Genomic DNA, 27,070 nt, shown 5'->3' on the forward strand with positions numbered 1-27,070 from the left:
AATATAAGAAAAAATAAAAAATAACTCATACGTTGATGAAAATCAAAAAAAAAAAAAAAAATAAAAAATTTAAATAGCATGAGGTACTTGGTGGGGTTTTTAAAAAAATAATTAAAAGTATTTATACAGCCTTATTACCGCAAATTGTTGATATCTTGACTTGTATTGTTTGAATTTCTATTACGTAGTAGGTATGTTTTTTCATTCGTGTCTACTATCAGCTTCGCAAATAACAGCAATGCTGGTGTTTTTGAGACGATTTGTTCCTCTTTCCTTACCATCGATTTAGACGGTCTGACCGATGGATTTTTAATAACCATACGAAACAATGCGGTAACATAACGAATCCAGGTAGTATTCTTTTTCAAATCCCTTCGGTATCGTGATATCGCTGATTCATATTGGACGAAGCTTCCCTGATCTGATGGGAAATCAATAGCTTTTCCAATCATAGATATCTGGCCCTTCCACTTTCCTTTCCCCCTCTCTCTATTTCCCATCTGTTTGTGCCGGCAGCCGGTTTAACGGACGGTTTTCCTTCTTCCGCATTGAAACTCTTGCGCCTGTATGTGACATGTGTGTATATAATATGCCAGAGTAGGTATGTACGTATTCGCGACTGATCCCGTGCACACGTGTATACGATAAGCTACAGCTGTAGCTGTTGCCTGTAATGTAAGCACGCGTTGGCCAATGCTCTACGTATAAAAGCCTTTTCACGAATATCCAACGTTGCTGGAGCTGCTCTTCTCCTCCTCCTCCTCCTCCTCCTCCTCCTCCTCCTCCTCCTCCTCCCCCCCTTCATCTCTCTTCATGCCGTCGATCTGCCGTTACACGCTTGACGGTTATGCGGAGAAGATTCGAGCTCGCGAATGGCGCAAACAATCCCAGTTATGCTGCTGGAGATGCGATGATAAAGTCTGTAGAGTATCGTATCGATGAATTAGAATTGAAAAGTTATGTCTGAATTAAACTTCATCTACTTTCGCATAAGAATCAAACATTCCTTGCATTTTGGAATAGCCTTATTCTGTAGTTCGCTGATTCAGACATGCAATCGAGGATCTTCAAACGGAAATGAGGATGGTACTATTTATTCAATCTCCAAGCTCCAAGACGTTGGTCTGATGTCAATTACTTTCAGGGTCTCCAATTTTGACCACATTCGATCGAAATGAGTCTTTTTGGAAAGCCTCCAAACTTGTAATTTGATTATAGAGAGGTAGTTTTTTTTTCGGAACAAGTTACCAGAACGCTTTAATCTGTTTTTCCTTCATTTGATAGTGTTTGAGATGTAATTTTTGCAACCGGAAGTGACATTTGCTCGTGACATGCCTGATTTCTCACCTGATACTCATAATCTGATCATTGCAGGGCCGTCATGTCGTTATATCAATCCTGGTACTAGATTTACAAAAGCATATAATCCAAACGGTTGTAGAAAAATATTGCTTTACAGGTAACTTCGAAATTGTACGATGACTTTTTACCATGAAGTCTAAAATAGAAGGTATATTGAGTAAGAAAAAGAAAGATTTGGACATCGTATATTCTAATGTGGAACAGTGACAATGCCATTTGGGAGGAACTTATTTCATATTCGCGAATCTTCTTTTGTGAAAGTTCTCCAAAGTTTTCATGACCGCTATTTTGCAACCGCGAAGTTGAGTGGATCGGTTTAAGAAGTTTTGCGGCACATCTTTAAATAAAACGAACTTTCGTTTGGAGTGTATCTTCCATAAACTCTATCAATTTGAGGTTTCCTGCGAAACTTGCAACCGCAAATTTATACACAAAATTGTTCTCGTATACTTATGCGACGTGTGGGAATCCGTAAGAGAAGAATATCTTTCCCAGTGAATCATTCAAAGATATTCGCTTGTAAGCATATTTGTGGTTTTAGGCTCACGAATGGAGTCACTATGCATTCATCGCTGGAATAGCAAAAAAGCAAATTCTGCAAGTTCGCAAATTTCTGTGGTTTAAAAAATATAACCACTCGAAATTACGAAATACGTGATACGATAGAGGAGTAAAAATCGGCATAAGCACGTTAAAAGTACGCCCGAATCCGTCGGTCGGTCGCAGTTTTTCTCCGACGAATAATCACATCAAACCGGTCAGTCTCTGGTAAATAACTTAAAATTCGATATCGGTTCTAAGCTGTAGCTTTGTATACACGACGCATGTAATATCGCGGTGTGCCATAGCGGACGGTGGAAAGATGTTTTTAAACTCGTCCATCACGAACCATAAGGAATACAAGAGAGAGTGAGAGGGGGGAAAAAACGGTCGTTCCGAACGCTTAAAGTTTAAACTCTGCAATGTTTATACCGGGCAGGCAGTAACTAACCCGCGCGTCCGAATTCGTTCCCTCAGCAGCAGCGCTCGGTTATTTCCGGGCGTTTCCGGCGATCGTCGCCAACGAAGTCGGAGGAAAACTTCGCGCCGGCAACAGTCGAGCATCGAGCACTCCGGCACTCACTAGTTCGCGACAAACTTCACCGCGTGTAGGTGGCGAGCGCGGATTACCGCATACCGCGAAACTGCGATCGGAATACCGATGCTACGTCGCCCACGACTTCCGTTCAAACGATGTTTACCAAGCGTCACTAATTCGGAACTTGTATCTTCGAATACGAAGATCACTGTTTCTATAACGAGTTGATAATGCTTCAGGATACGATTTACTCGATCGATATCTCTTCCCGATTCTTCATCGTTGGTCAATCTAATTGCAAAGAATATCGCAAAAATCAACTGAACACGTACATGTACGTAACGAATATGTCTACACCTTAGGAGGAGAGGGGACTGTTTTTGTATTCTGGGGAATATTTCGACTTTCGAAGTAGAGCAGTGAAGGAAACAATTTTAAAAAAGTAAATGGAATGGACGGATGTTGATGGTCGCTGATTGCAATGACCCGTGCGGAGTGTGATGAAAGCATTCCTTACGGCAGTTCCGTAAACGAGTTTACCAATGTGTTCTGCGGTTGGTCTATTGCCTGTTACTGTTCAGTTCATTCTGGGAAATCGATATAAACACTTGGTAACGGAGCACAACACACTGCAGCTACTGCTGCTGCTGCTGATGTTGCACCGCATTGCACCGCGTGGTTGGTTTTCAACGTGATGTGACATGAGTGACGTGACGTGATACGAGTGTTGATTGATGATAATCAACTTCATCCTTGTTTGTGTGTTTGATATGAATAAGTGAAAATATTGAAACTGAATTTGATCAGTTTGTCATCTTACTCATTTTTGTCCAATAATTGATCGTTCATGCGGTAGAGATCAACGACGCTTGAAATTAGCTATGACATTTCCTGATGAGTCGTTACAATTTGCTTGGAGTCATGTGAAGTTCATCAAAACTACTTACGATCAGTCTGTATTGGATTCGTGTCAAGTCACACGTGTGTGATGGCGCTTTTATAGTTGTACGTAAATATCACTTTGACTTACCTGAAGTCACACGAGGTTGTGTAAAGCATTTGAAGTCAACGTAAAATCACCGAATTTGTTCTGAATTTGGGTGAATTTAGCCATTTGATGTCACGCGAAGTAACGTCGAGTCACGTTGGTCAATTTGAGTTTACTTAAAGTTATCTATGAGTCAAGTGATGTCTCACGAAGCGATATGAAGTTGTTTGAATTAGTCACGTGAAGTAGCTTCGAGTTATGTGACAAAAGTTCGAGTCGTGGCTACGTTCTCTCAACATGTAGTCGTTTTGAAGTACCTGACTTCACACGGAGTTACTCTACAATTAGTAGCTTTGATCGGTTTTAAATAAAATTGAGTCACTTGAATTTACGCCCAGATCAGTGAAGTGATGAAGTCAGGCGAAGTTAGTCTCAAGTCTTGCCGCACTCACGTTTCGTTCTGATACTGCGATTCCCTTTGCACGGTAGACGTAATACTATTTTTGCACACAAATTGCAACCAGTTTAACCCATTGTTTGATCCACCTGTGGCCATATTTACTGTGCGTAAACAAAAGCGACGGGCACAAATGGTATAGAGGTGCTTTGATCTGAGTAAACACCAATTTATTAACAACGATGTGTATCAAGTATTGAAATACTTCTGATCAAAAGTTACTCAACGTCGGACTTTAGTTATGAATTGAGTGATTGAATAGGCTAAAAGTCCCATTGATAGAATGGAATTTTATAAAAATGGCAAGAAATGGTGGATCTATTCTCAACGTACGAAGGAAATTAATGACGAGACACATGCATTGATCGAGAAGAGCGAAATGCGTGAAAGAAAGAGGACAGATGACGACGAGGCCAGTGTCGTGACAACGCCGCGACGTTTTGCCAATTTTTTAGACTATGTCGTCCCTCGTTCATATTCTGGCGAGACTCTGCCGTTAGGATTTGATATCCTCTTCCGAGCATTAGCTGATGAATATTTAAAATAGATATCTATGTAAATTTGGAACAGGAATGTGTTGGAAAAAAACTAAAAAATTTTTTTTTTTTTATACATGAGACATTTTTGATCCAAAAGTTCACACCTATTTTTATACCTAACCGAGAAAATATAGATTTCGCTAGCTTTGATTACGATTTCTCGTTTTGTTAATTAAAGGAAACGAATTGAGTCCGTAGAATTGGCGGTTTTAATAAAAAAAAAAAGTTAGGTCATGAAAACCGAAAGATTTTTGCAAAATTGTAGGCAGATATAGTATTTAATTTTACTTGAGACTAATCATCTATATCTAGTTCTGAAATATCAAGATTTCAGCTAAGATGTTATACAATATACTTTTTCTTTGAGAATAACCGAAGAAACAAATCACGTATCCCATTTTCCGTTTTCGGAATTACTTCTTTTTGGATCGCGATCTCGTTAATTTATAAAACAATACTTATGCTGAGAAAGAAAAAATTCATGACAGGAACAAGTAGAAAATTATGTACACAGGTCATGTAATTTCGAGAAATGTTTTTCACGAACAGCACTATAATTAGATAGTTTAATTTAGAACTGTTTTTGCATTTTTCATGTCTCGCGCACCGAGGTTTTTGCCTACTGATAGTTATACGCCTGATTTCCTTTTTTCATTGCAATAATCAAACAAATAATATCCGTTGGTCGATTCAATACCGGGCTAAACTAATAACAAAACTTCCAAGCTCAAAAGTGAAAGGCCCGATATGCAAGACGAAATCAAGTCAAAGCGTGCAAAACTTGGTCGGGTTTTAGAAGCAGGAAAAAAGTCTGGCGGATTTTGAAGTCTGAAATCAATCTAAGATTAGAATACTTTTACACCTGTACTCATTGTCATCGCAGTGCCTACCTACCGCGGAAATAAAACCCGAGCACGACTGTAATTTTATCCGTTTTATCATTCGCACGGAGGCTTTATTGGTACATAGAATTTATGAAAGATGAGCTCAGAGTGCGGAACATCGTTCCGTTCGTTCGTTCTTTCATCTCGTGGAAGATGTCGGGATATAGAATTTTCTCCGCGAAGTATAACGAGAGAGCCGCGAATGATGGCGAGAAGCTGGAGCCTCGGAGCGATAATAACGACCGCGTTCCTAGCTGCCTAACCTATATTCATCAATTATCTATAGTTTCCACGAGTTTATCGGGTGGTGGAAGAAGTGGAGCCAGTACTTGAACTCGCGCAGTACCTGATGCGGCACATGGTCACAGCATCCAAGGCTACGCATTGCACAATCACTTCGTTCGACGGTGAAAAAGTTACTCTATGGATCAAGTGGATTCTACTTGAGTGGAACTCTCGTGATGGTGTCTTTGGTGTGCGACACCTTTTTTAACACACGTTCGAACGGTTAGCACATGTCAGGGAGAAATTGAAAACGCTGAAAATCTTAGGGATCAAAACTTCGTAACAGAGTCGCAATACTTTTGTGCGCGTGAAGATGATTTTGGCACTGCAGTCATTGCAGAAGATATCCAAAGAACGATCTAAACAAGTATTAACATCAAATTTAATATTGTTTTGAGTAGCAATTTACTTTTTACTTTACCACTTATGGAAACATCCAATATAGAAATTGAACGTACAAAGAAATGCTGTCATTGATCAAATTTATTATAGGATTTCCAGTTTTTATGATCTCGGTGTAAAAAAGTCGATGACATTACAGTTTTCGTTCACAGTTTGAAGACAAATATAATTCAGAGTATAAGATTTGGCATTTCTTTCGTACCCCTCACTCTGTTTACGTCGACGTGGTGAAATATTCATTTCATACGATACAAACATCGTGAATATTTACACAGACGATATAAAAGATACGCCTATTACCGACGGATATATTGGAAAAGGTTGCCAGCAATAACTCTGGACGATTTTTTTCGTTTTGCTTTATTTTGTTTAAACTGTTACTGTTATTGCGCCAGTTTGCAATTCATCCGCGAATATTCCCGCCTCTTGAAATTGCAATTTTACAGTCTGCGTAGTAGATTCAACGATATCGTATACCCAGGAGTAAGGCAAATGTGTATACCTGTAAGTGGAACAAAAAAATTGAACATCCACAAAATAGATAATCGTGGTCATTCAACGAATTCATTTTCTACATACGATCCCCAACGCAAATGATAATACGCTTGGAAATACGGATGCGAGAAACTGACTCGCTGTAGCGTATCGCGAGTTGCTGAATGCTTTTACAGTCGTCTCACATGTTTAATTGCAACAAATTTACCCTAACCCGATGTTATCTGCATAATATGTGCGCTTCTGTCGAAGTAGTAGCAGCAGCAGCAGCAGCAACAGCAGCGGTGAACGTCGAGTTCTTTTCGGAGTTGACGAAATTCTCTGATGATGAATTGCCGTACAATCTCGAATAATAATAATAACACAGTGATATAATGATGACGATAACGATGAATTTGTGAAAAAAGTAAAAAGGACGAGCATTCGCTCTCGCTTTACGGTTATAATTCACCTCGACGCGCGATTTGAGTTATTATACGGATGGCGCAAAAAAAAAAAATTAATAAAAAATAATTGATTGTGTTTAGTCAGAGTGTGAGATAATATTCGAAAACAAGCAGCAAGGGGGGGGGGGGGGCGAATATATTAACGAACGAGTAAAAAATTATAGCAATTTATGATCAACGCCGCTCCTCGATGAAATTAAACAAATTCGCTGCGCGAAATCACATCAAGTATCCAATGGATTTATACTGTTGATTTATAGTACAGAGTGGTTCTGAAGTTTAAACGTTTTGCGTACGTTTATTCTGAGACTGAGAATCTGAGTAAACTAGCTATGAAACCATCGATTATAAAATCCAACACATCATAGTCGTAAGGGATATTTTGGATTTTCGACTTTGTTTGCTACATCAAATGCTTCAAAATTTCGGATTTTTTTTAAAGGATCTAAAATTTTGCTGCTATACATATACCGATCATCTTTGGTTTGTTATTCTTTCACAAAAATTAATTACTTGTAGACAAACGGGTTTTGGATTGTTACTCGTTTTCCTCGCATTCGATGTTTTGGCCAATTTCACAGACCGTTCAATTTTTTCTATGACCAATCGACGCAGCGATACATTTTTCTTCTTCAACGATTTTTTTCGATCTTGGATTCTTTCCATTCTCTAGAACAAAAATGTACGTAGATCTACGTTTGAGTATATTTTTTTCCGATCATCTCAAAGCCTGGACATCCTTTTTCAGATCTCTAATAATTTGAATTTTCATCAATTACATTTAACGCGATTATCAGGATACCGTACGTCGTGTACAAAGGCAAACAAACGAACAAAGACGTATCGCAATAGTTTATTTCTCACGTTTGTTTAGGATCTAGAAAAAACTGTTCAAATTTTGGATGAATTTTACCTAATATCTACCGTGTGAATTTTATACGCAAATACAGGTATTACATATTCATACAAAACGCATATGCATATGTAACCTGTGTACGCAATGTAGTTGCGAATGCAGATTGTACGTATGCAACGTAGCAACGTGATTATACAATTAAATAGTATGAAGTAGAAGGCTGATAATAATTGCGCGACATCACGTGGTACAATACATCCTTGAAAAAATAAAAACGAAAATTGTATAACGACATGTCTATTACAAAGATGTTCATTTACAATGTGGATAACAGAACAATCGATGCAACGTCTGGTGGTGCAGTTAAAATAATCGCGCGTGCCGATGGAAATCGGATGGACGAATAAATTGGACTCTGTGCGTGATTCGTGAACAAGTATTCTCTATACGTGCATACGCGCTGTATTTTTACGGCAAGAGAGTGTGAGAGAGAAAGAGAGAAAGAGAGAAAGAGATATGTCATTGACGCCGAGAGGGTTGCGTGAATGTGGCGCAGACGCCGCCCCCGACGACACCGAGGACCAGGTGATTCAGTGTCCGGCCATCGGTGCAGGTGCCGTCGAACCGCTCAGCGACTCCTGCGGAGAGTCCGACATGGAAGGTCTTGACCTTTCCCTGTTCGAGCCCCACAGCGACCGCGACGCCGCCTCCTGGTGCGACGCCCGTGTCCACGCCGGCACCCTTTACCTCCTCACTCGGTACTGCGGTAAGTTCATTCCGGATCTTACTCGATCCTGATTATACGATGAGAGATATCTTGTTGGTAGTTCAAAGTCAGGTGGTGGTGAAACGTTCCGTGAAGAGTCTTAACCGGACTGATGTGGAGTGTATTAAAATCACATCAGGTCTGTATGTTCGATCCGTGTCAAGTCACGCGTGAGAGGTTTAACTCTCAGCTGTGTAAATATTACTCGGATTTACCTGAAGTCAGCAGCGGTTATGCGAAGCTTTTTTGAGTCAGGGTTGCACAGGGAACACCTGAAATCATTATTTGGGTTACTATTTGAAATCACTCGAAATTACGTAGAATCACACGAAGTTTGTTTGATTTCAGGTGAGGTAACGTAAAGTCATGTCGATTCACTGGAACTTCGTTTTAAGTCAGGTGAAGTTGTACGAAGTGATGCGAAGTGAAGATTTATCACGCAAAGTAACTTTGATTTGAGTCGAAAAATTTAGAGTCGGGCAACATTCGATCAAGTAGCGTAGAGACTTCTGAATTCCTATTGAAACACGTGAAGTCACTTTGAAGCACCTGACTTCACACAAAGTCACTTTTAATAGCTTAGATCCGTTTTAAATATCATCAAATCACTTGAATCACATAAAGATTGGTGAAGTCACGACGTCAGGCGAAGTCAGTCAAGTCTTGTCAATAAACTTCAAGTCCAACAATATCACTTGAATCCACAGGTAAATTTGAATCGGTGGAATGTAAAAATCTAGTACTCCTCCCTCGATACGGCGGTAAGCTCGCTGCGAACGTTATTCGATCTTTATTGTACTATGTGTAATATCTTACGTAGTTTATGTTTCAGCGCAAATGACCGACCGATTTATAGATCGTTCGGCTAGATCGTGCTGCACCGGCAGCAGATGTTAGTTATGGTCTTTATAAGAACCGTGTTTTATCGACTTTACGGGACCTGCGGTCCGCCGGATGGAAGTTGATGCGTCCGTTTCCTTACCGCATGATTTTTACTGTAAGAAACAAGCAGTCAAAGTTTACGCCAGTAGTCCGGTATTTCGAATCGTAAGTCACGATGTGATGCCACAGTCCTAAAAGTTTCCAGAGTCTCACAAGGGCGGATCTGACGTCTAAACAATAATTATATGAATATACGATTAAATTTTCCATGGTACTGTAGTTGAGATTAATCATGGATCTAACTGTGGGTACGAAAAAATTGCTCATCGTTTGTTCATTTGCATCCTCGAAAATAGTGATGTGATTGTACGAAGTATTGAAATTCTCAATTTGTACTCATTACTCAATGTTTACCGGTCTTCTCACAGAACTAGGTTGTGCCTATGGCCGCGGGGCTTTGAGGCGGTAAACGATGATGAAGTACCGTAGTGAAGGCGTTGAAACGGGAGAAGAAATGACAGAAGTACCAGCGTGGATTTTACACAGTTGGCGTCTCTCGATTGATAGTTAACGAGAACAACGTCTCGTCAATATTAAATATATCACGAAAAAGAAAATTTCATCGGGAATCCTAATTACGATCGGACCCTTCATCCAGACTTTGTGGCACGAGAATCCAAGAGTGCGATACGTTATGACGAATATTTTTACTATCAGAGGAATTGCCCAGAGCCCAGCGATAATACCAAACCCGTTAGTCGCACGAAACAGCTAGTCAAACTGTTACCTTTCAAATTTCGCAGTCAGTCTGGCCATTTGTTTGTTCCAATGAATCACTATCAGTTTGGAGTTCGGCCATCGGGATCCATATTACGTGTGTACAGGACATTTCACTTTTCGTTGCAATGGGGAGTAAATATTAAAGTCCGAATCCCGCTAAAAATCTCAAACCAGTATTCGACATTGTACTCTCTCTTTTCACGGCATTTCAATTCTACTTCACTTCTCGAATGAACTCATGCCCATTAGCTATTTTATTTTCCCTAAATCAACACCGTTTCAAATTGTCGCGTACAATGTCATCATTAATCAAACACAATGCTATTCAGTTTACCAGTAACGAACATACGCTGTCCAAACCCCAAACATGCGGAACGAATAGGCAAAAGCGGTGCTGCTCATTGTTTTCCCAAATAGACACAGCTTGGTCTTCAATGTTGGTTATTTTAATGATCTTGGTTGGCAACACTGAACCTCGAGATGCGTTATTTCACTCAATCTCTGATTTGTTTTTACATTTCGTCTCGCATGTAGATTGGACTTGCAGCTCGTGGCCATTGCCAGTAAAATGAAGACCGCTATGTTCGATTAGTGGCGACACTCGTCTCGTGTACACGACATATAAACACTGAGTCTTTCGTCTTTTGAAACGTGACCCTGAGTATATTTCGTGCAGATTTCAGTTGCTTCTTTGTCCATGATGCCGGAGATATCAATTCTTGAAATTTCATAATTATATTTATTCCCGACTCAGCGATAATTTGTATTTTTTTGCTCCGATAAGCGGGTGAAAAGTAGCATATGATTCCCGCATATACATTTTCTCTCATCTGCGGGAGAAAAGTGTTGGGTACTGAGTTTTTCAGTTTATCTGGTCTTCTATTTTTTTCGATTTTCGACTATTTCTTTCTATAATATGTAACTTTCAACAATATTCCACCTCTCAGGCTAATAAAATGGTCACGTTTACGCTTTAATGAAAAGATTATTATGATTTTTAAAACAGGCAATGCTTTTAATCGTTTATCTGAAATATTTGAGGTCTTATACATAATATTTAACATCTAATTTGTATGTAAAATAATTGTAATTAGATTTGGATTAAGTCTTTGTACTCGAATAACGACGACTTGAATCGATGCAATTTAAACTTTTTCAAGTACTCAAACACTACATCGATGCACTACTTGTAAGCGTTTCTTAGATTTTCTTTTCTCTCCTTTTCTTTTCAAGTCAATAATATGTCCAGAGTCGAGTGGGAAATAAATTCCTGCATGCAATACAGGAATAAAAGCAGATTATGCCCGTGTTGAATAATGTACCATTATTCACAAAGTTCATTTCAAGAAACCACATCTCTCCAGATCGGTGAACCTAGATGCAGAACTGTAAATTCGTTGTTACGGAACCACAGTGTTTAACACCCTGCTTTTTTGTCGTCCAATTTGAAATAGTCAACTTATCGAAACTCCTTGCACTGATATCGGACCAAGCACACTTTTTTATGCGTCACCACGATGATTGTTCACCATCAGACGACAGAGTTAGTCGAACGAACTTTGGAAACTTAGGAGCCTACCAAGCGAAGTTGACGTAACTATTGGCTTTTTGAAGTTTGGGGAGGGGGGGGGGGGGGTAGTTGAGTAAGTAAGTAAGCAAGTAGGTAAGTATATCTAATTAGCCAGCATCATCTGTTCTCGCATCCTGCAATCTTCTTTCGCGCACAGTAAATCAACGCAGGTAAATGACTCGCTTGGTATCCACTGCATTGCCCACGCTTGATCGCTCGCTCGTTTGCTTGCTACGGTCCCTCTTTCGTTCTTGCTTACATTAGTGCCTTGCCTACTTATTATACGTCTTCACCTACCTACCTATGCGCTCTTTATCGTGGGTAATGTGATTCGATAACGCGTGTGTACGTACATTCACACGTGTACTTAGAGTGCATCACTTTTGCAACACGCGGTGAGCGCATAAATTGGTGAAAACATAGCGGTGTGAAGTACGCTGAGGTTAGCGTGGTTCGAGAAAACTTTTCTCTCCTTTTTATCTGTGGCTATTCGAGTGTGATAAGCTTTTATTGTTAATTGTAGTACTTCACGTTGAAAAATATATTCTCAACTCCAGGATCTAGTTCTGTGAAAAGCTTGTTGAATTAATGACATGACAAAACGGACATTTAGAAAGTGTCACGTTATTCAAGTTAAGTCTGATGGAAAAAGTCCCTGTGGTTCAAAAATTATGGCAATGGAGTGTGGCGTTTACAGTTTAAATTCAGTAAACCGGGACTTTTCAAGTCGCATGTAACCAGGTTAACTCATTCTTTATTGTATCCCTTTGTCCTTTCAACATGATTTTGACCTGAAGATTCAAACATACTTCGACAAAATATACATTTCATACTTGACTTGAGGGCTGCAAGCTTTTGTATCGTACTTCATGAGTTTATAAGATTTAAAGGAACACTTGAGGATTTTTTTAAACTTGTATAATTTCTATCATCTAATTGAAGTCTGTAACGTTTTTGGAACGACTCGTGTTGAGGCAAAGCCATAAAGTATTTCGCGACTTTGGTTTTTTCCGAAGTTCAGTAAACTGTAACAAAACGAGACATAATCGTGTTTTGAAAGTTTAGCTCCTTCAAAGTCATTATCAAATTGAAAAAATTGTGCATTTCTTCGCAATGTTTTTTCCCGACTTCAGAGAGTGTTGCACGAGATTTAACTTCACTCCCAAACCGACCTTGTGACTTCAGAACTGTTGGAAAAATCTGAAAGAACTCAATGTTACTTTCGTCTTCTTTTTTTCATAGATATTCCATCTCAGAAGATTCCATTTTCCAGATGATTTGAGATAACCGTATACATGACATATTACAAGACTTCCAAGGAGTCGAAAATATCTCACAACACTTGGCAACATGATTTTTTTCTTTATAAGATGATTAAAACGGTACGAACAAAGTTATAGTTTATAAGTTAAATTCGGATCAGTCATTAATTCTGTATTCAAGAGAACACCGAGCTGCGTGATTGTTTAGCATTAAGCAATCGGGCAAAGAATTATTATTGTAAAGAACTTTACACACCGCCTGTATCCAGATATTTTTAACCAACCCAACTTAACTATAACACAGGCGGCTCGAAATATTAATTCGTTATCTATACCGCCTATCCGCCGCGCCCATTTCCGATTGATTTCTAGATATATATATCGTATATACAAACGTATACATATATTACTCACGTAGTTCGTATTATCCATGGAAATACGTACACGTACATTGTACATACATCGGCATTATATGTATACACGGTGCTACAGATCAATTAATCTCTGACTAGCGTATGGAGTCTAACAGCCACCCGACATTAATTCGATTCTATAATTAGCCCTCGATCACTCCCGCCGCAGTCTAACTTCGTTCTCGAATTATGTCAATTGGCGTTTTTTAGGAACATCCGTACCGTTCTGCTTCGTCATGTTGCGCTTTACACGATACAGAAACGTCTTCGTAAATTAATATTCCTTTGCGACGGCGGAACTGTAATTTGTACAAATTCATCCAATTTTCCGATCACCGATCATCTCCGTCAGTCTATCGGTACCATCCGTCCCTGCGCTGCGGTGTTCATTTTTTTACGCAGTTGAAATGCTGGCCAGATATTTATTTCCAGACACAGCTGCAGGTATCTTTTATTTACGGCATGATTGTTTTCAGACGGAGCAAATCAAAGAGTGCACGATTGATTTTCAATATCCTATAAATTACTTTGAGTTCCGTGCAGCATTACGAGCTCGGTACTTTAATTAATTAAAAACGGTGAAAAACTCCGTTGGGGTTCTCTTTTCGAGTCGTCCGCAACCACTCCACTGTATCCTGTTGAAACCATTCCCGCAGGTCTCAATGATGTTTCAGTGTCTTCAAATTTGCACCGCGAGTACAGTACACGTGATAATATCACGTGTAAGTAATTATCTCAATTCGGCAAAATGATAGATACATTTTCGTTCACCGAACTCTGAAAGATAAGTGGGCACAAAAAATTGGTTTCTTTTTTCATATTATCCTCTTCACATCCGCCCGCAGTGGCGAACGTCGGATCAGTGGTCTAGTTTTTCGCGCATTAGGCGTTGGCTGTGGTAATTGATTGGTCGGATGTTGAAAGAGAACGGTTTTTCATCCAGCCGTCGCGTCTCTTGCAGGCTGCCGCTGATTTCAGATAAGTAAAGAAAGACAATGAGGGCCGGATAAAGTGCCGTAAAGAGAGACGGTCGTAACTCTTAAGGTGTTCTTTGGCTCTGAGGTTTGCTCGGGTCGTACGTCCCATCTCGTACCGTTACCTACCAGATGCACGTGATCCTCCTTCTCCCATGATGTGGGACAATGTCAGTGCCTGACAAAACGCGCTTGCCTGTAGTAGGTATCGCTCGTTAAGAGCCCCTTACGATACTGGTAGCTTCGAGTCCATCCAGCGTTAGGCTAGGATACCTACGTTGGGCTAGACTCCTCTACGATAACGGGTAGCCAGTAAAGTCCCAAACATAGAGAACTAGCCTCGGGGTCCGACGACCACTTCCACCATGGATGACCATCGCATCGGTCGGGAGATTAATACTCGGTTGAAATGCGATTGCGTTCCGCTTGAAACCTTATGCAAATGACTGAGAAGGATTAGTAAGTTTCATTCAAGATCGGATCCGTGAAGCAAATTTATTATCCTCGTTGAAATGACATGGAATACCCCCTTTGTAGTATACTTATATTAAAGTGCAAATCTGTGGTTGGTAGTTATAATAGATATTTTCTCTTCTTCGAAGGATCTATAAAAATGCTGAAACATCTCTTCTATAGTAAAAGCTAATATCTGTTATATGTTGATAATGAATGAAGGATTACCCGCAATGACTTGGGAAATATGGTACCACTTTTCGTTAATGGATCATAGATAAAACGGAGAGGTTTGATCGTGTCAATAAATTTTGTACACTGGGACCACCATACTTCACGTCAGACTTCAGGGATTCAAAAACGAACTCCGAACACTTCACTGGTCTTCGCTGTGGAATCTTGCATAGAATTTACACGAATTCATCGAACTTCGCGAGCAAACTTCATGGAACTTCACGGGACCTTATGGAAATTCGCATAAAAGAAGTCAAGACTTGACCGAATTCCCACTGATTCGTCAAAAATTTACAGAAATTAGTCTCGACTTCACGGAGAGACTTTATGAGACTTGATCGGGAGCTTATGAAAGTTTATTTCGCACAAATGGAACTCGACTTTACCGGCAGAAGATGTTTACCAAACATCAATGAATGGTTTTCACGAGACTTTGTAAAGGTTTTACCCTGGAATTAAGAATATTAAAAGTATCTTCATGAATTAGTTTCACTGCCTTAAGAGTGATTGTACGAATTATTAATCATTTTTTTACCATCAGATTGGAGTTCGTATGCATTTTTTGGAAAAATCGTTAATCCCCGTCTTGGTAGCAATAAACCAAGAGATACTCCCACTTTGGAAATAAAATTCTTGAAAGTCGTTCTAGAGTTGCAAAAAAAAAAAAAAATAGTAAATGTTTTTCATTCCATGTCTTATTACGTTGAAGTTACTAACTTTAATCTCGTTTTCCGTCACTCAGTTCGATTCCAATTAACTTGAACAAATTTCCACGACTTAATTAAACTTTGTCGTAATATTTTCCACCATCGTAGTTTATTTATCGGGCTCGTGGCCAATTCCGTACCTCCGGGTGGAAAAAGGCTTTTCGCCCATCCCAATCATCAACGTGTAATATGTACCTGTTCAGTCGGCAGCCGGGCGCCGGAGATTGCAGTTAAACACTAATTAAGCTGAACGCCGCTCGTCATTTGCGAAGGCCTCGAGCCAGCAACCCTTCCTTTCGCGCCAGGTGCCAGGCGACGGAGGTTAACGTCCATTTTCGGATCCACCCTATCCTGCACACATCGGTACCATAATCACCGATACATGCATCTGTAGTGAATCCTGATTGAACGGTCATTTGCTGTCTAATGAACGTGTAGACGCGGTATAACGTAGGAGGGCAGGATCGTACAGGACCTTCCCACTTTATCGGATCGTCCCTAAAGGTGGTCGATGAAATTTTACACTAGCCTACAGAAAGTTCGGCGAAAAAGTGAAAATGAATTTCATTCGTTTTTTCAATCACTCTAAACCGATTCTATGTGCTCTTCTTTTTACAAAATTATGGCGGATCCTGTACGCACCTGAAGCTTCGATAGATCGAGCTCAGTCGGAAAGGGTTTCCAATAATAATTGCAGAGGTCAATTCAGCTCGCAAGGTTTCATTCGCGTCTAAGAAGTATCGTCGCGATTCATGAACGTTGGTGTAGCAGGATGATCATTCGATGAAGCTTGGTAGACCGAAACTTTTCAGGTGCATGGATTCTGATTGTAACGGTACAACGAGAGACGGTGAAACGATCCTGAGGTATACACTGAGAAAATCGATTTGTCAAATTCCGAATCTGTTGAAAAATTCATTTCCTGGTAAGAAATACTCTCTTCGTTCAACGAATCCTGATCTCCTCGTACTTAACTGTAATCAGAGTAACGGTGAATATGAGTATTTACGTGCTGCAATGGAACAAAAGTTGCATTTATGTACACGAATTTGAATTGTTTAATAGTTTAGCTTATGAATATCGAATCCCATTTCGTAATACCAAGTAAATTTTGGACTGTGTAACACTTTAATCTCTGACCCGCGGACTTTAAATTCTCGTGATTACGTAAACGCGATACATATCTCAGCATTGTGGTATTTGAATGCGGTAAAGGAGAAAAAAAAAAGTAAAGAAAGGTAATGAGCCGCTGCTTCCTGTAGCCAATTTTTGGTACGGTTCAAGATTGTGCCGGCTCATTCTTGCTTTACCTTGAACGAGCAAAAACTCTTTTCACGAGGTCGAAACTTGACTAGTCTGATGAGCAAAAACGCTTTGTCTTTTTTTCCACCAAAAACGATCAGCGTATCCAAAAAGGAGCATAAGACGGTGTTGTGGTGTTCAGAAATTTGAGGCAACGTGTGAATTCTCAAAATTGAACGACGCGCATTGTTCAGACAGAAAAAAAGTCTCGAATCTTGGCAAGGGCAAAATTTTCGCAGCACATGTTCACCGAAAATTAAATTTTTTTTCTCAAAATTTAGGTTAAAAATTCGCACGATCATGAAACGAAAAAATTACAACGAAACGAATATATCACCGAACGTCGAAACGTGCTTAACTTCTTTATAACTCCGAGGGGACAGAAGAATATTTTTTTTGCGGGCTTATAAGTAAAAGGAGATGAACAGTTTGGACATTTTTAGATGGTTCTTTAACGAGGATTGAATTATCCTACGTTGCGTGGATTCGGTGAATGTCGAGAACGTGGCTGTGTATACAATACATATAACGCATATGTATGTGGTATAATTAAAAGTTGCGGTTTATAATTTAATTTGAAAGCGTGAAACGTGCGGCTGGAGTGCGCTCCGACAAAGTTATACGAATTCCTCTCTCTCTCTCTCTCTCTCTTTCTCTCTCTCTCGTCGAATCGTGTTTCTGCATAACGAACAGTATATACCATTTTCAATACATAAGTTCGCAATTGATTTGATCGTGAACTCGCGAACGTGTAAAGCCTGCATCGAATGCCAATGAATCGAACACTTTACCCGCGGGAGAAATCTTTGGTCTCGATCACAAGTTTGTCCTACTTTCGTTGATCTTACGTAGGTACTCGCCTATAGGCGTATTATCGTTCGACCACCATCGCGTCGAACTAGTTACCTACCAGAGAACCATCGGATATCGCGGTTATAATAACAGGTGCTCGCCGGAAACTAATCCGCATCGTTATACGCAACTTTTTCATTTTGCCCCATACTCGGCGTCCTTTTCCTCACACAAAGACCAGCGTCAATTATTTAGGCCGTTGAATTTTACCTTGCCTCGACAAAAGCGATCGTGTTCGACTAATCAAGTTTGTTCGATAGCTTTAGGAAAGTATGGCAGGTAAGTTTGTGTAAGTTTGTTGTTTTTTCCACGCTCAGAAATGTCGGATTTTCACAATTTTGATGTAAAAAATTGTACAAATGTTCAGTTACAAGTCAGAAGTTACAAAATTTAATTTATAATTGACATAGTAATAACATACAAATCACATCTCATTTCGTTCTAATTACAAATGAAACTACAAGTTGTAACTTATTCAGCCCTGAATAGAAAACACAATTGAAATTGGTTTTTCATTTTACCTCAATTAGATAATAAAAATATCGTTTTTATGCTGTCTAGCCCCAAGTAGAAATCTTTTATATTATCGTCAATCTAAATGTAATTAATTACAAAATGCGTCCAATACTCTTTCAGTGTATCTCACTCGTCGATTTGTGAGATTCACTGTTAAAAACGTATGTTGATTGAACTTCCTACGAAGTCGAAGTTCGATCGAGATTGTCAATCCTTTTTTGATAATTGCAGAGCAAAATCAGTTTGTGAGGTTTGATCTACTTTTTCAATTAAACAAGGCTTTAATATCAATTTATTGTTGGACAAGCATTAAATTTTCGCACCAGTTGCAAGAAAATACAGTAACAGTGATCGTAATGAGAAAGAATAGCGACGGATGCAAGACTTTCCGGTAACAGCAACAATCCTAATTTTCATTTAGTACCTAGAATTATATTTTTCGGTTGTGATAAACTATAAAAATAGTTAAGAACTGAGCGGTGACAGGAATTAAAAATTTCTCTCAATGTACACCGTATTGAAAGTTTTATTCGAATACGAAACAGTGAATTCATACGTTCTCCGTTTATTCTATTTACAAATACAATAAATTTACCACAAAATTTGGTAAATTCCAATGAATTTTTTTCGTGATTTTCTTATAAATACTATTAAAATTTAAGGTAAAAAATAAAGCAGCAGTCCTATCTCGATGGGCCATGAACCGAGGTTCACCAGCGTGACAAAATTATCCCAGCTGTCTGCTTGCGGCTCGCGTATAATTCTTCTCGTCTCACGTCGTCGACGTTGTTTGAAGTTTTAAACGGCCGTCAAGAAATTCATCGTGTACCCGTAATTCGAATTCCTTTTTCATTGCGTGCAAGTACTGTGACAGTTTTTTCATCTGTTTTCCGTTATCCTTACTTTTACAGAGGCGGATTGTTGCGTCGCTGAAGCTGGCGGCGAAGAGGCTTGCTGGGAACCGTGCTACTGTGTGCTTCTGCAAGATGAACAAACCCTCACCGCCTATCGGAGCGAAGACATGGCGGTAAGCTCATTTTCAAATATTACATTCTACCTGTTATCACTCGAGGCGTGTTGGATACTCGTCAAGGAAAACGCTTAAACGAGGAATTCTCCGTCATCACGCCAACTTTTTTTTTATTTAGTGGGCTTGTAGTACTATTTGAGAAAGCCTTCTATTAATTGTTTCCGATTTTTTTGGACGAACTGTTTAGGGGATGCCATTTATTTTACAAGTTGGTATACGGAGCGAGCTATTGTATGTACAAAAATAAAATTTCCGGGCAAAACGGTTGTTCCCTTTTTTTCTTCAAAATTTTATTGGTTTTGAAAAGATAATTTCATCTATGTTGGGGTTGTCATTTTTCGGCAAAAAAGTTGATGAATAATTCGAATCCGAAAAAGGACATCGCTTGTTTTTTATTTAGAACAAAATGAGCGTCGTTTGAAACATGCCTAGGTCATGTGAAAAAATTATCATCGTAATGGAGCCAATGGTTTTATAAAAAAGAATTGAATGTTTAAAGAATATGACAAACAGTTTATTGTTCCGTTGCAATTTGTAACTAACTGCCTATGAAACCTCCATTAATTTCGATTGTCGTGGATCATCGTATAAAATTATCCACTGCACTTTTGGCATTTCATCTTCCCTATTTCAAATATTTAATTTTTTTTATATAAAACCGTCGGCGTCGCTTTGATCACAATTTTGTTTTTACAGGATCTGGGTATGTACATAAAGTTGCTCATTTTTTCTGAATAAAAAACGAGGGAGGTTTTTTTTCAGATATGAGTTAATTTGTACTTCTTTTGTCACCGAATGGCAATCCCAGCATATATAAAATTATCTTTTCAAAACCATTGACATTTGAAAAATAAACGTGACAACTCTTTTGCCCAGAAAGTTTCTTTATCCGACCAATAGCGTGCTCTCTGTACAAACTTGAAAAAAAATGGCATCTCCCAACGGTTTCGTTCGAAAAATCGGAAATTATTTATGCAAGGCTTTCTCGAATAGTACTGCAGGCCCACTGTACGTAAAAAATATCCGCCCTATCGACCAAAAAAAGTTGCCGAGATGACGGAGTGGGCGAAGTCTCATACAGTATTTAAAATCAGAAAGATTGAACTACCTGACGTTAATGCAACCATGCGCTCCTATGACAAACCATTACTTAGCAACTTCGGGTTCGTCTGGATTTTAATATATCGTAATAAAGGGCCCCTGTGCGTAATGAGCAAACGTTGAGCCAAAGAAATCTTACCCCAAGGAATGAAGTGTGAAAAAAGCGGAAATATTTTGAAAAGGGTTCTTGTTTTCGAATCTCGGGACTGACTATTTACACAATAACACTTGGTCGATGCAGCAACGGTACACACGCAAACGAAATATTAAACATTTGATGATGACTCGAAATAATAACGTCGTCAGTCGTGGCAGGATGTATAACGGGTCCGAACACAACTTCGTTACAATTTAAACCATGCAATGAAGCAAAATTTACTTACATTTTGTTAACTACTTTATTTCAAAGTTATTGCGAAGATGCAAAATAGTAGTTTTGCTTCTTGCACGCGTCATCCTTATCTACTGTTTTTAATCTTGTCATAATTTTTAAACGTCACGCGAAGTCTCTTGAAATTCTTGGTGATCAACTCGTTAAGACGTTTGAAATCAATCAAGTTTCATTAAGGGGGTATTCTAGTGTAGAGGCATGAATTTGAGGTGTTTTTTGAAGTGCTATAAACAAAAAACAAAAAATATTTTTACCATGCATTTTTTTATCAGGCGTTTATTATTATTTCACGATTACAAAAAAAAAAAAAAAACAAGTCAAAAAATACAAAATTGAAAGTGCTATGAGTTGTTGAAGTGGGGGGTACAAAAAAAATGGCGCGCCAATGTTGTCACGATTGCAAGCATTTTCAAAATCAGAAAAAAAAAAAAAGATTATCAATCTACATAAATGCAGCTATCGTACTAACTAAAAAAAAGTCGAAAAAAAATTTTTTTTTGCCAAATTACGGCTGTCCGAAAAAATAATACGTTTTTTTTTGACTTTTTTGGACGTTTCTGAATTTTTTAAAAATAGTAAAAATTATTATTTCGTTATAATAATAGTTCGTGCGATAGAGACATGTATTGAGAAGATTCTCACCAAATTTCAACTAAATCGGTTCAATAGAACTTGAGAAATCATGTCAACCGTTTTGAAAAATGTAGTTTTGAGAAAAACGCGTTTAAAGTTTCGAGTAAAATTCGTTCCAGCCGAGCCAGTATTGAAGACGTGTCACTAAAATAGCTATATCTCTGAAAATAATTGAAATTTTGACTTGTCCTTTTAAGGACACATTCTTGAAAGGTTAAGCTTTGAAAATATAAAAAAAAAAAAAAATCGATTTTTTCAAATTTCTACACTAGAATACCCCCTTAAAATATTCCGAATTCTGATGAAGAATCACGGTAAATACAATCCTTCGACATCTTACAGAATACCGTGAATTTTCTGCAGTAGTACGAAGCCTTCGAAATGTCCCTGTGCCGAATCTTATATCGAAGATCAATACAATCCTGAAAAATTTTATGCAACCCGATCGAGCGTTTAAAATCTTGCAATGAAATCGCCCCAAGTCTCATGCCAATCTTGCGAGTTCCCGTGTTTGCACACGAAATTCATATTGACACATGGAGTCACCCGACAGTCTTACAAAGTCTCAAGATAGTCGTAAAATCCTTTGAAATCCGAATACGTCTTGTGATTTACTCCCGTAAAGTTTCACGAAATTCCACGGAGTCCTCTGAATTTTCCAAAATCTTACGTGAAACATAATAAAATGTCATAAAGTCAATTTATGTGATATGAAATCCCGCGTGTAGAATTCAGTGAAGTATATAAAGAAAGTTTTCTGAACGATATTGTACTAATTATATTGAAATCCGTGCAGTACCGAGTAATTTAACAAAGTTATGAAGTTCGATCGAAATGTTGTCGAGTTGGTACTTCAAGAGAAAGAAAACCGATTTCCTATTTGATTCGAGTAAACGTGTAATTGCATCACATAATCGTCAGTATACTCATGGGATTAGAAATAAACTTATTCAGTTTCACACGTGATTGAACAAATGGGTATTTACTTGATCTTGATGAGCAAATTTTCATTGGTGCAAGATTTTGCACTAAACAATCCTGCACGGAGAAAAAAGAATTCTTGAACCATGAAAATATGTCTTGTTTGAGTTCATTATCTTCAATCTAATATCCCGTATTTGTTCCAAATACGACGACTTCAATTCAACAATTTCGACTTAGTTTGTTTGTCGAAATGATTTAGTCGAGCGAATTCTTTGATTCAACAAAAACCTTTCTTGTCACGAACGAATGCAGTATTGATTCGAGTGAACCTTTCGACGTGTTTCCAAAATTGAGTCAACAAAATTCCTCCAAGTACTTCGAATAAAACAAGTACATGAATCTAGCCAACAAAAAATTTATATCGATTGAATGCCATACTTTGTTGATCTAGCCAGCGCTTGTTTGGAGTAACTGATTGAATAAGTTGCACTTGTTTGTTTACGATGTAAAAGAAATACTACATTCTTTGAAAAAAGTAAAGAATATATTTGTCGTAAACATCAGTATACTGGTACTACAAACGGCCGCTAGGCGGCGAATTTTCTCGCTATGGAAAAGTAACTTCAGAGATAGTTATAAAACCGGATAATCGGCTAGGAAGTCAGACACGAATAACGCGAGATAAATTTTGTCATCAAACCTATTACAAACGAAAAAAGTATAATACCAAGGTTCGAGTCATTGAAATTAAAACTGACTACAAATAAACAGAAGCGATTGACAAATGTTCAATTTATACTTCTACGTATAGAACAATAAGTTTTTGGGTTTTACCCTTTAAATCCCACAAAATCATTGAGTGAACAGAATTGTAAATGACATCATTCGAAGAATACGTTGTGTGCACTTGAGTAACTCTAATGTTCAGTCGATGCAAAAGATTGTTGTAACAACATATTTCACAACCTATTACAACCGTTGAAGTCTTGACTCGACATAACGTGAATTAGAACAAGCTCAATTCGTTTTGATACATCAGTTTCATATTTTTAAAACAAAACGATCGAGGTACGTTCGATGAAATTTTTAGTAATATCAATCAACCATTTCCTTGACAAAAAATTTACATTATCGGAAGGAACTCGCACCGTGTTATCTTGAATAAATTGGTAATTAATCAGTATGATCATTCAAAGGCTCGATTCAATTTTACATCAAGTTGTCACAAGTATTTCGTTAAATTAACAAAGCATTCCGTTCGCCGGATTCGACTATAGGATTTGGTCGAATCAAGCGAACATTCCCTTGACTCAAACTTTCAAAATAAAAAGAACGAAGAAAACATGTTCCAAACTTTTGCCGATCGATGTTACGTAACACGAGTACAGTGAACACAGCTCGTATCATCAAGATCTGTACTATGGTACCTATGTGTACATGTGAGACGCCTCTCTCCTCGGCTTAGGTGCATGAAATATATAAGAGTCTTCCGGTCGATGAGATGGAGACGAAAGGCACGTAGCTAGTTGCAGACGTCGCTTATCGTCTTAGGAGGGCTGGGATGACGATGTGAGAGTCTCCCCAAGTCCCGATTGAGCTCTGCGAGCTGCACCTTTGTGCGTTACAACACCTACGTGAAGGCTCCCCCATTGCACCGGGAGAATGGTGAACCAATGGGACTTGCCGACGCTCCGTAATTCAATCGAAAAGTTTATCCAGGCTTCCTCCTCTCTGCCCGTCGCGCCGTTGCAGCAGCTCCGTTCGATACCCGGCTACCAGGCGAAGACGTGCTCGTCGTACTCGAGATGTTGGATTGCCAGGAGCAGCGGAACTCGTCGGGAAACAAAACTGTACGGTGGCATGTATTGGTGGATCCTTTGGTTCCTCTACGCGTCGCAATGCTCCATCGAACTCGACTGTCGATGTGAAAAGGGCGCGAGACGTGATGAGATACTTTATGGTTCGAATCTTGGACTTTTTATTAACGGTATTACATTGCTCGATGCTGCTGTCGCGGTCGTTTTGTGCGATTTATACTGATTTGTCGAATAAAAAAGTTGGCTGTCTAAAAATCTTCACTTTTTCTTACGATGCGGTCGTGCATCGAGTATTCATCTAATTGTAGCATCCTTAAACTTCGAAGATGATATTTGAAATATACTGGAATTGCGAAGAAAAGCTTTATCGTCGATACTTCGTCTCAAATAAATGACTTTGAGATTTTTCAAAATTCAACAGATTCGTCAGATCTCAACCTTTATTTTATACCATTTTCTACGAAGTCACTGAAACACTGTTTTTTTCTTCAGTACGTTGTATCGTTGAACGTTTAACTTCACAACATTGCACACGTCTTGATTACGATGAAAAAATTGTAATATGGAATTTATTACGAATGAAAAAAAAGGAAATCCGTGTAAAGACAGTCTTCTGAATGAAATAAGCCTTCGTGAAATCCAGTAACATCAAACAAATTTTGTAGTAGATTATTAGCAATTTTTGAGTGATTTGAAATGACGCTGTCGTTTATAATTCCGGTATTTTGTATTTTTGTATTTAGAGATCTTGAGGATAACTTACGAATATAATAATTTTATAAATAGTCAATGTATGATTGTCTCACTACAAAATTCATAAAAAGTATCGATTTGCAACCAACCAACTCTTTTAGCAAGAAAGTTGTCACTGCGTTCCAGATGCCAATCAATGTTGAAACTTCTGGAAAATCCGTTCATTGATCTGTCACTTCGGTAGAGTTTTTCAGTTTTCCATTTCTCAATAACGAAAACGGCGAATCTAGTTCGTGAACAAAGTTGTCTGAAATTAAAATTCGCGCTCATTCTTCTGCGTTTCTTTGTAGCCAGCTGCCGTCCGACAAATATGAGTTCAATAGTTTTCTTGTAGAAAAATTAGAAAACAGAATAAAAGTTCTCAAACAGCTTCTCTGTGTTCCAACGGCTATCTATTTATCTATCCATCTATCTCATGCTTGAAATGTTTTCGTGTCTCGTGAATTATTCCACTTCGAAAAACTTGAAACAATTGAAAATTCATACACTGCTTATTTATAGATTATAGGTGCGATCGAATTGAGCTGCAAAGGAAATTTCTGATATCTGGTTAGGAAAAAATTTTTGGTTTCTTTAATGACAGGTTTAAATTAAATAAAAATGGCGAATAACCTTGTTGAGATATATTTCTTTCGGTCGATTATCCACCAAATTTTTTGAAAAATAATGAAATAAAACAATTTCAAAAAAAAGTAAGTTGAGTGATGAATTAAGGGGGTATTCTAGTGTAGAAATTTGAAAAAATCGATTTTTTTTTTTATATTTTCAAAGCTTAACCTTTCAAGAATGTGTCCTTAAAAGGACAAGTCAAAATTTCAATTATTTTCAGAGATATAGCCATTTTAGTGACACGTCTTCAATACTGGCTCGGCTGGAACGAATTTTACTCGAAACTTTAAACGCGTTTTTCTCAAAACTACATTTTTCAAAACGGTTGACATGATTTCTCAAGTTCTATTGAACCGATTTACTTGAAATTTGGTGAGAATCTTCTCAATACACGTCTCTATCGCACGAACTATTATTATAACGAAATAATAATTTTTACTATTTTTAAAAAATTCAGAAACGTCCAAAAAAGTAAAAAAAAAACGTATTATTTTTTCGGACAGCCGTAATTTGGCAAAAAAAAATTTTTTTTCGACTTTTTTTTAGTTAGTACGATAGCTGCATTTATGTAGATTGATAAGCTTTTTTTTTTTTTTTCTGATTTTGAAAATGCTTGCAATCGTGACAACATTGGCGCGCCATTATTTTTGTACCCCCCACTTCAACAACTCATAGCACTTTCAATTTTGTATTTTTTGACTTGTTTTTTTTTTTTGTAATCGTGAAATAATAATAAACGCCTGATAAAAAAATGGATGGTAAAAATATTTTTTGTTTTTTGTTTATAGCACTTCAAAAAACACCTCAAATTCATGCCTCTACACTAGAATACCCCCTTAAGTGATTGTCTCAGGAAATAATCTTAATTTGATTGTTTCCGTAATTTCTATGACAGAAACATTGAATCGAAAGCGTATGATTTACCCTGAAATTGAATAAAAGTATGAAAAATTTCACAAATACCCGGCTCAATACCACTGATTCAAATAATTTACCCAAACACCTGTCGTGAACAATAAATATAACTTAAAAAAAAACCACCACTTTTCACTTATAATTCGCTGCGAGTTCTTTCCAAACTTATTCATACGAGTTTCCGCCGCGTCGCATTCGCTATTCGAACCCCGTTGAATTTACTTTTATCCTTTCCTCGGCAAAGAGACGGGCGAATCGACTTTGTCTATGTCTGCGTTACGCGTCTGTGCCATTCGATATATTTTATGTCCTACCGCGAAAGGTGTAGCTAGGGATGTTTATTCTGCACTCCTCAGACAGACAGGGATATATAGGCGCTTATCGATATACCCAC

The 27,070-nt window shown here is 38.2% G+C and overlaps 1 protein-coding gene across 5 annotated transcripts in view; it reads left to right on the plus strand.

Moving 5' to 3' along the window:
* LOC124301442 (ras GTPase-activating protein raskol) overlaps positions 1–27,070 on the plus strand; it is a 241,148-nt gene that overhangs the window by 78,805 nt on the left and 135,273 nt on the right. For 2 of the 5 annotated variants that reach the window (XM_046756477.1, XM_046756474.1), the window contains exons 1-2: positions 8,037–8,558; positions 19,415–19,530. In XM_046756477.1, coding sequence (XP_046612433.1) covers positions 8,309–8,558; positions 19,415–19,530 — 366 coding nt within the window. In that variant the 5' untranslated portion in view covers positions 8,037–8,308. Of the gene's footprint in view, positions 1–7,914; positions 8,559–19,414; positions 19,531–27,070 lie in introns of those variants that run through there. The other 3 variants (XM_046756473.1, XM_046756481.1, XM_046756480.1) reach the window with 3 other exon arrangements.

This window comes from Neodiprion virginianus, chromosome 3 (genome assembly GCF_021901495.1).
Source record: "Neodiprion virginianus isolate iyNeoVirg1 chromosome 3, iyNeoVirg1.1, whole genome shotgun sequence".
Taxonomy (NCBI): Eukaryota; Metazoa; Arthropoda; class Insecta; order Hymenoptera; family Diprionidae; genus Neodiprion; species Neodiprion virginianus.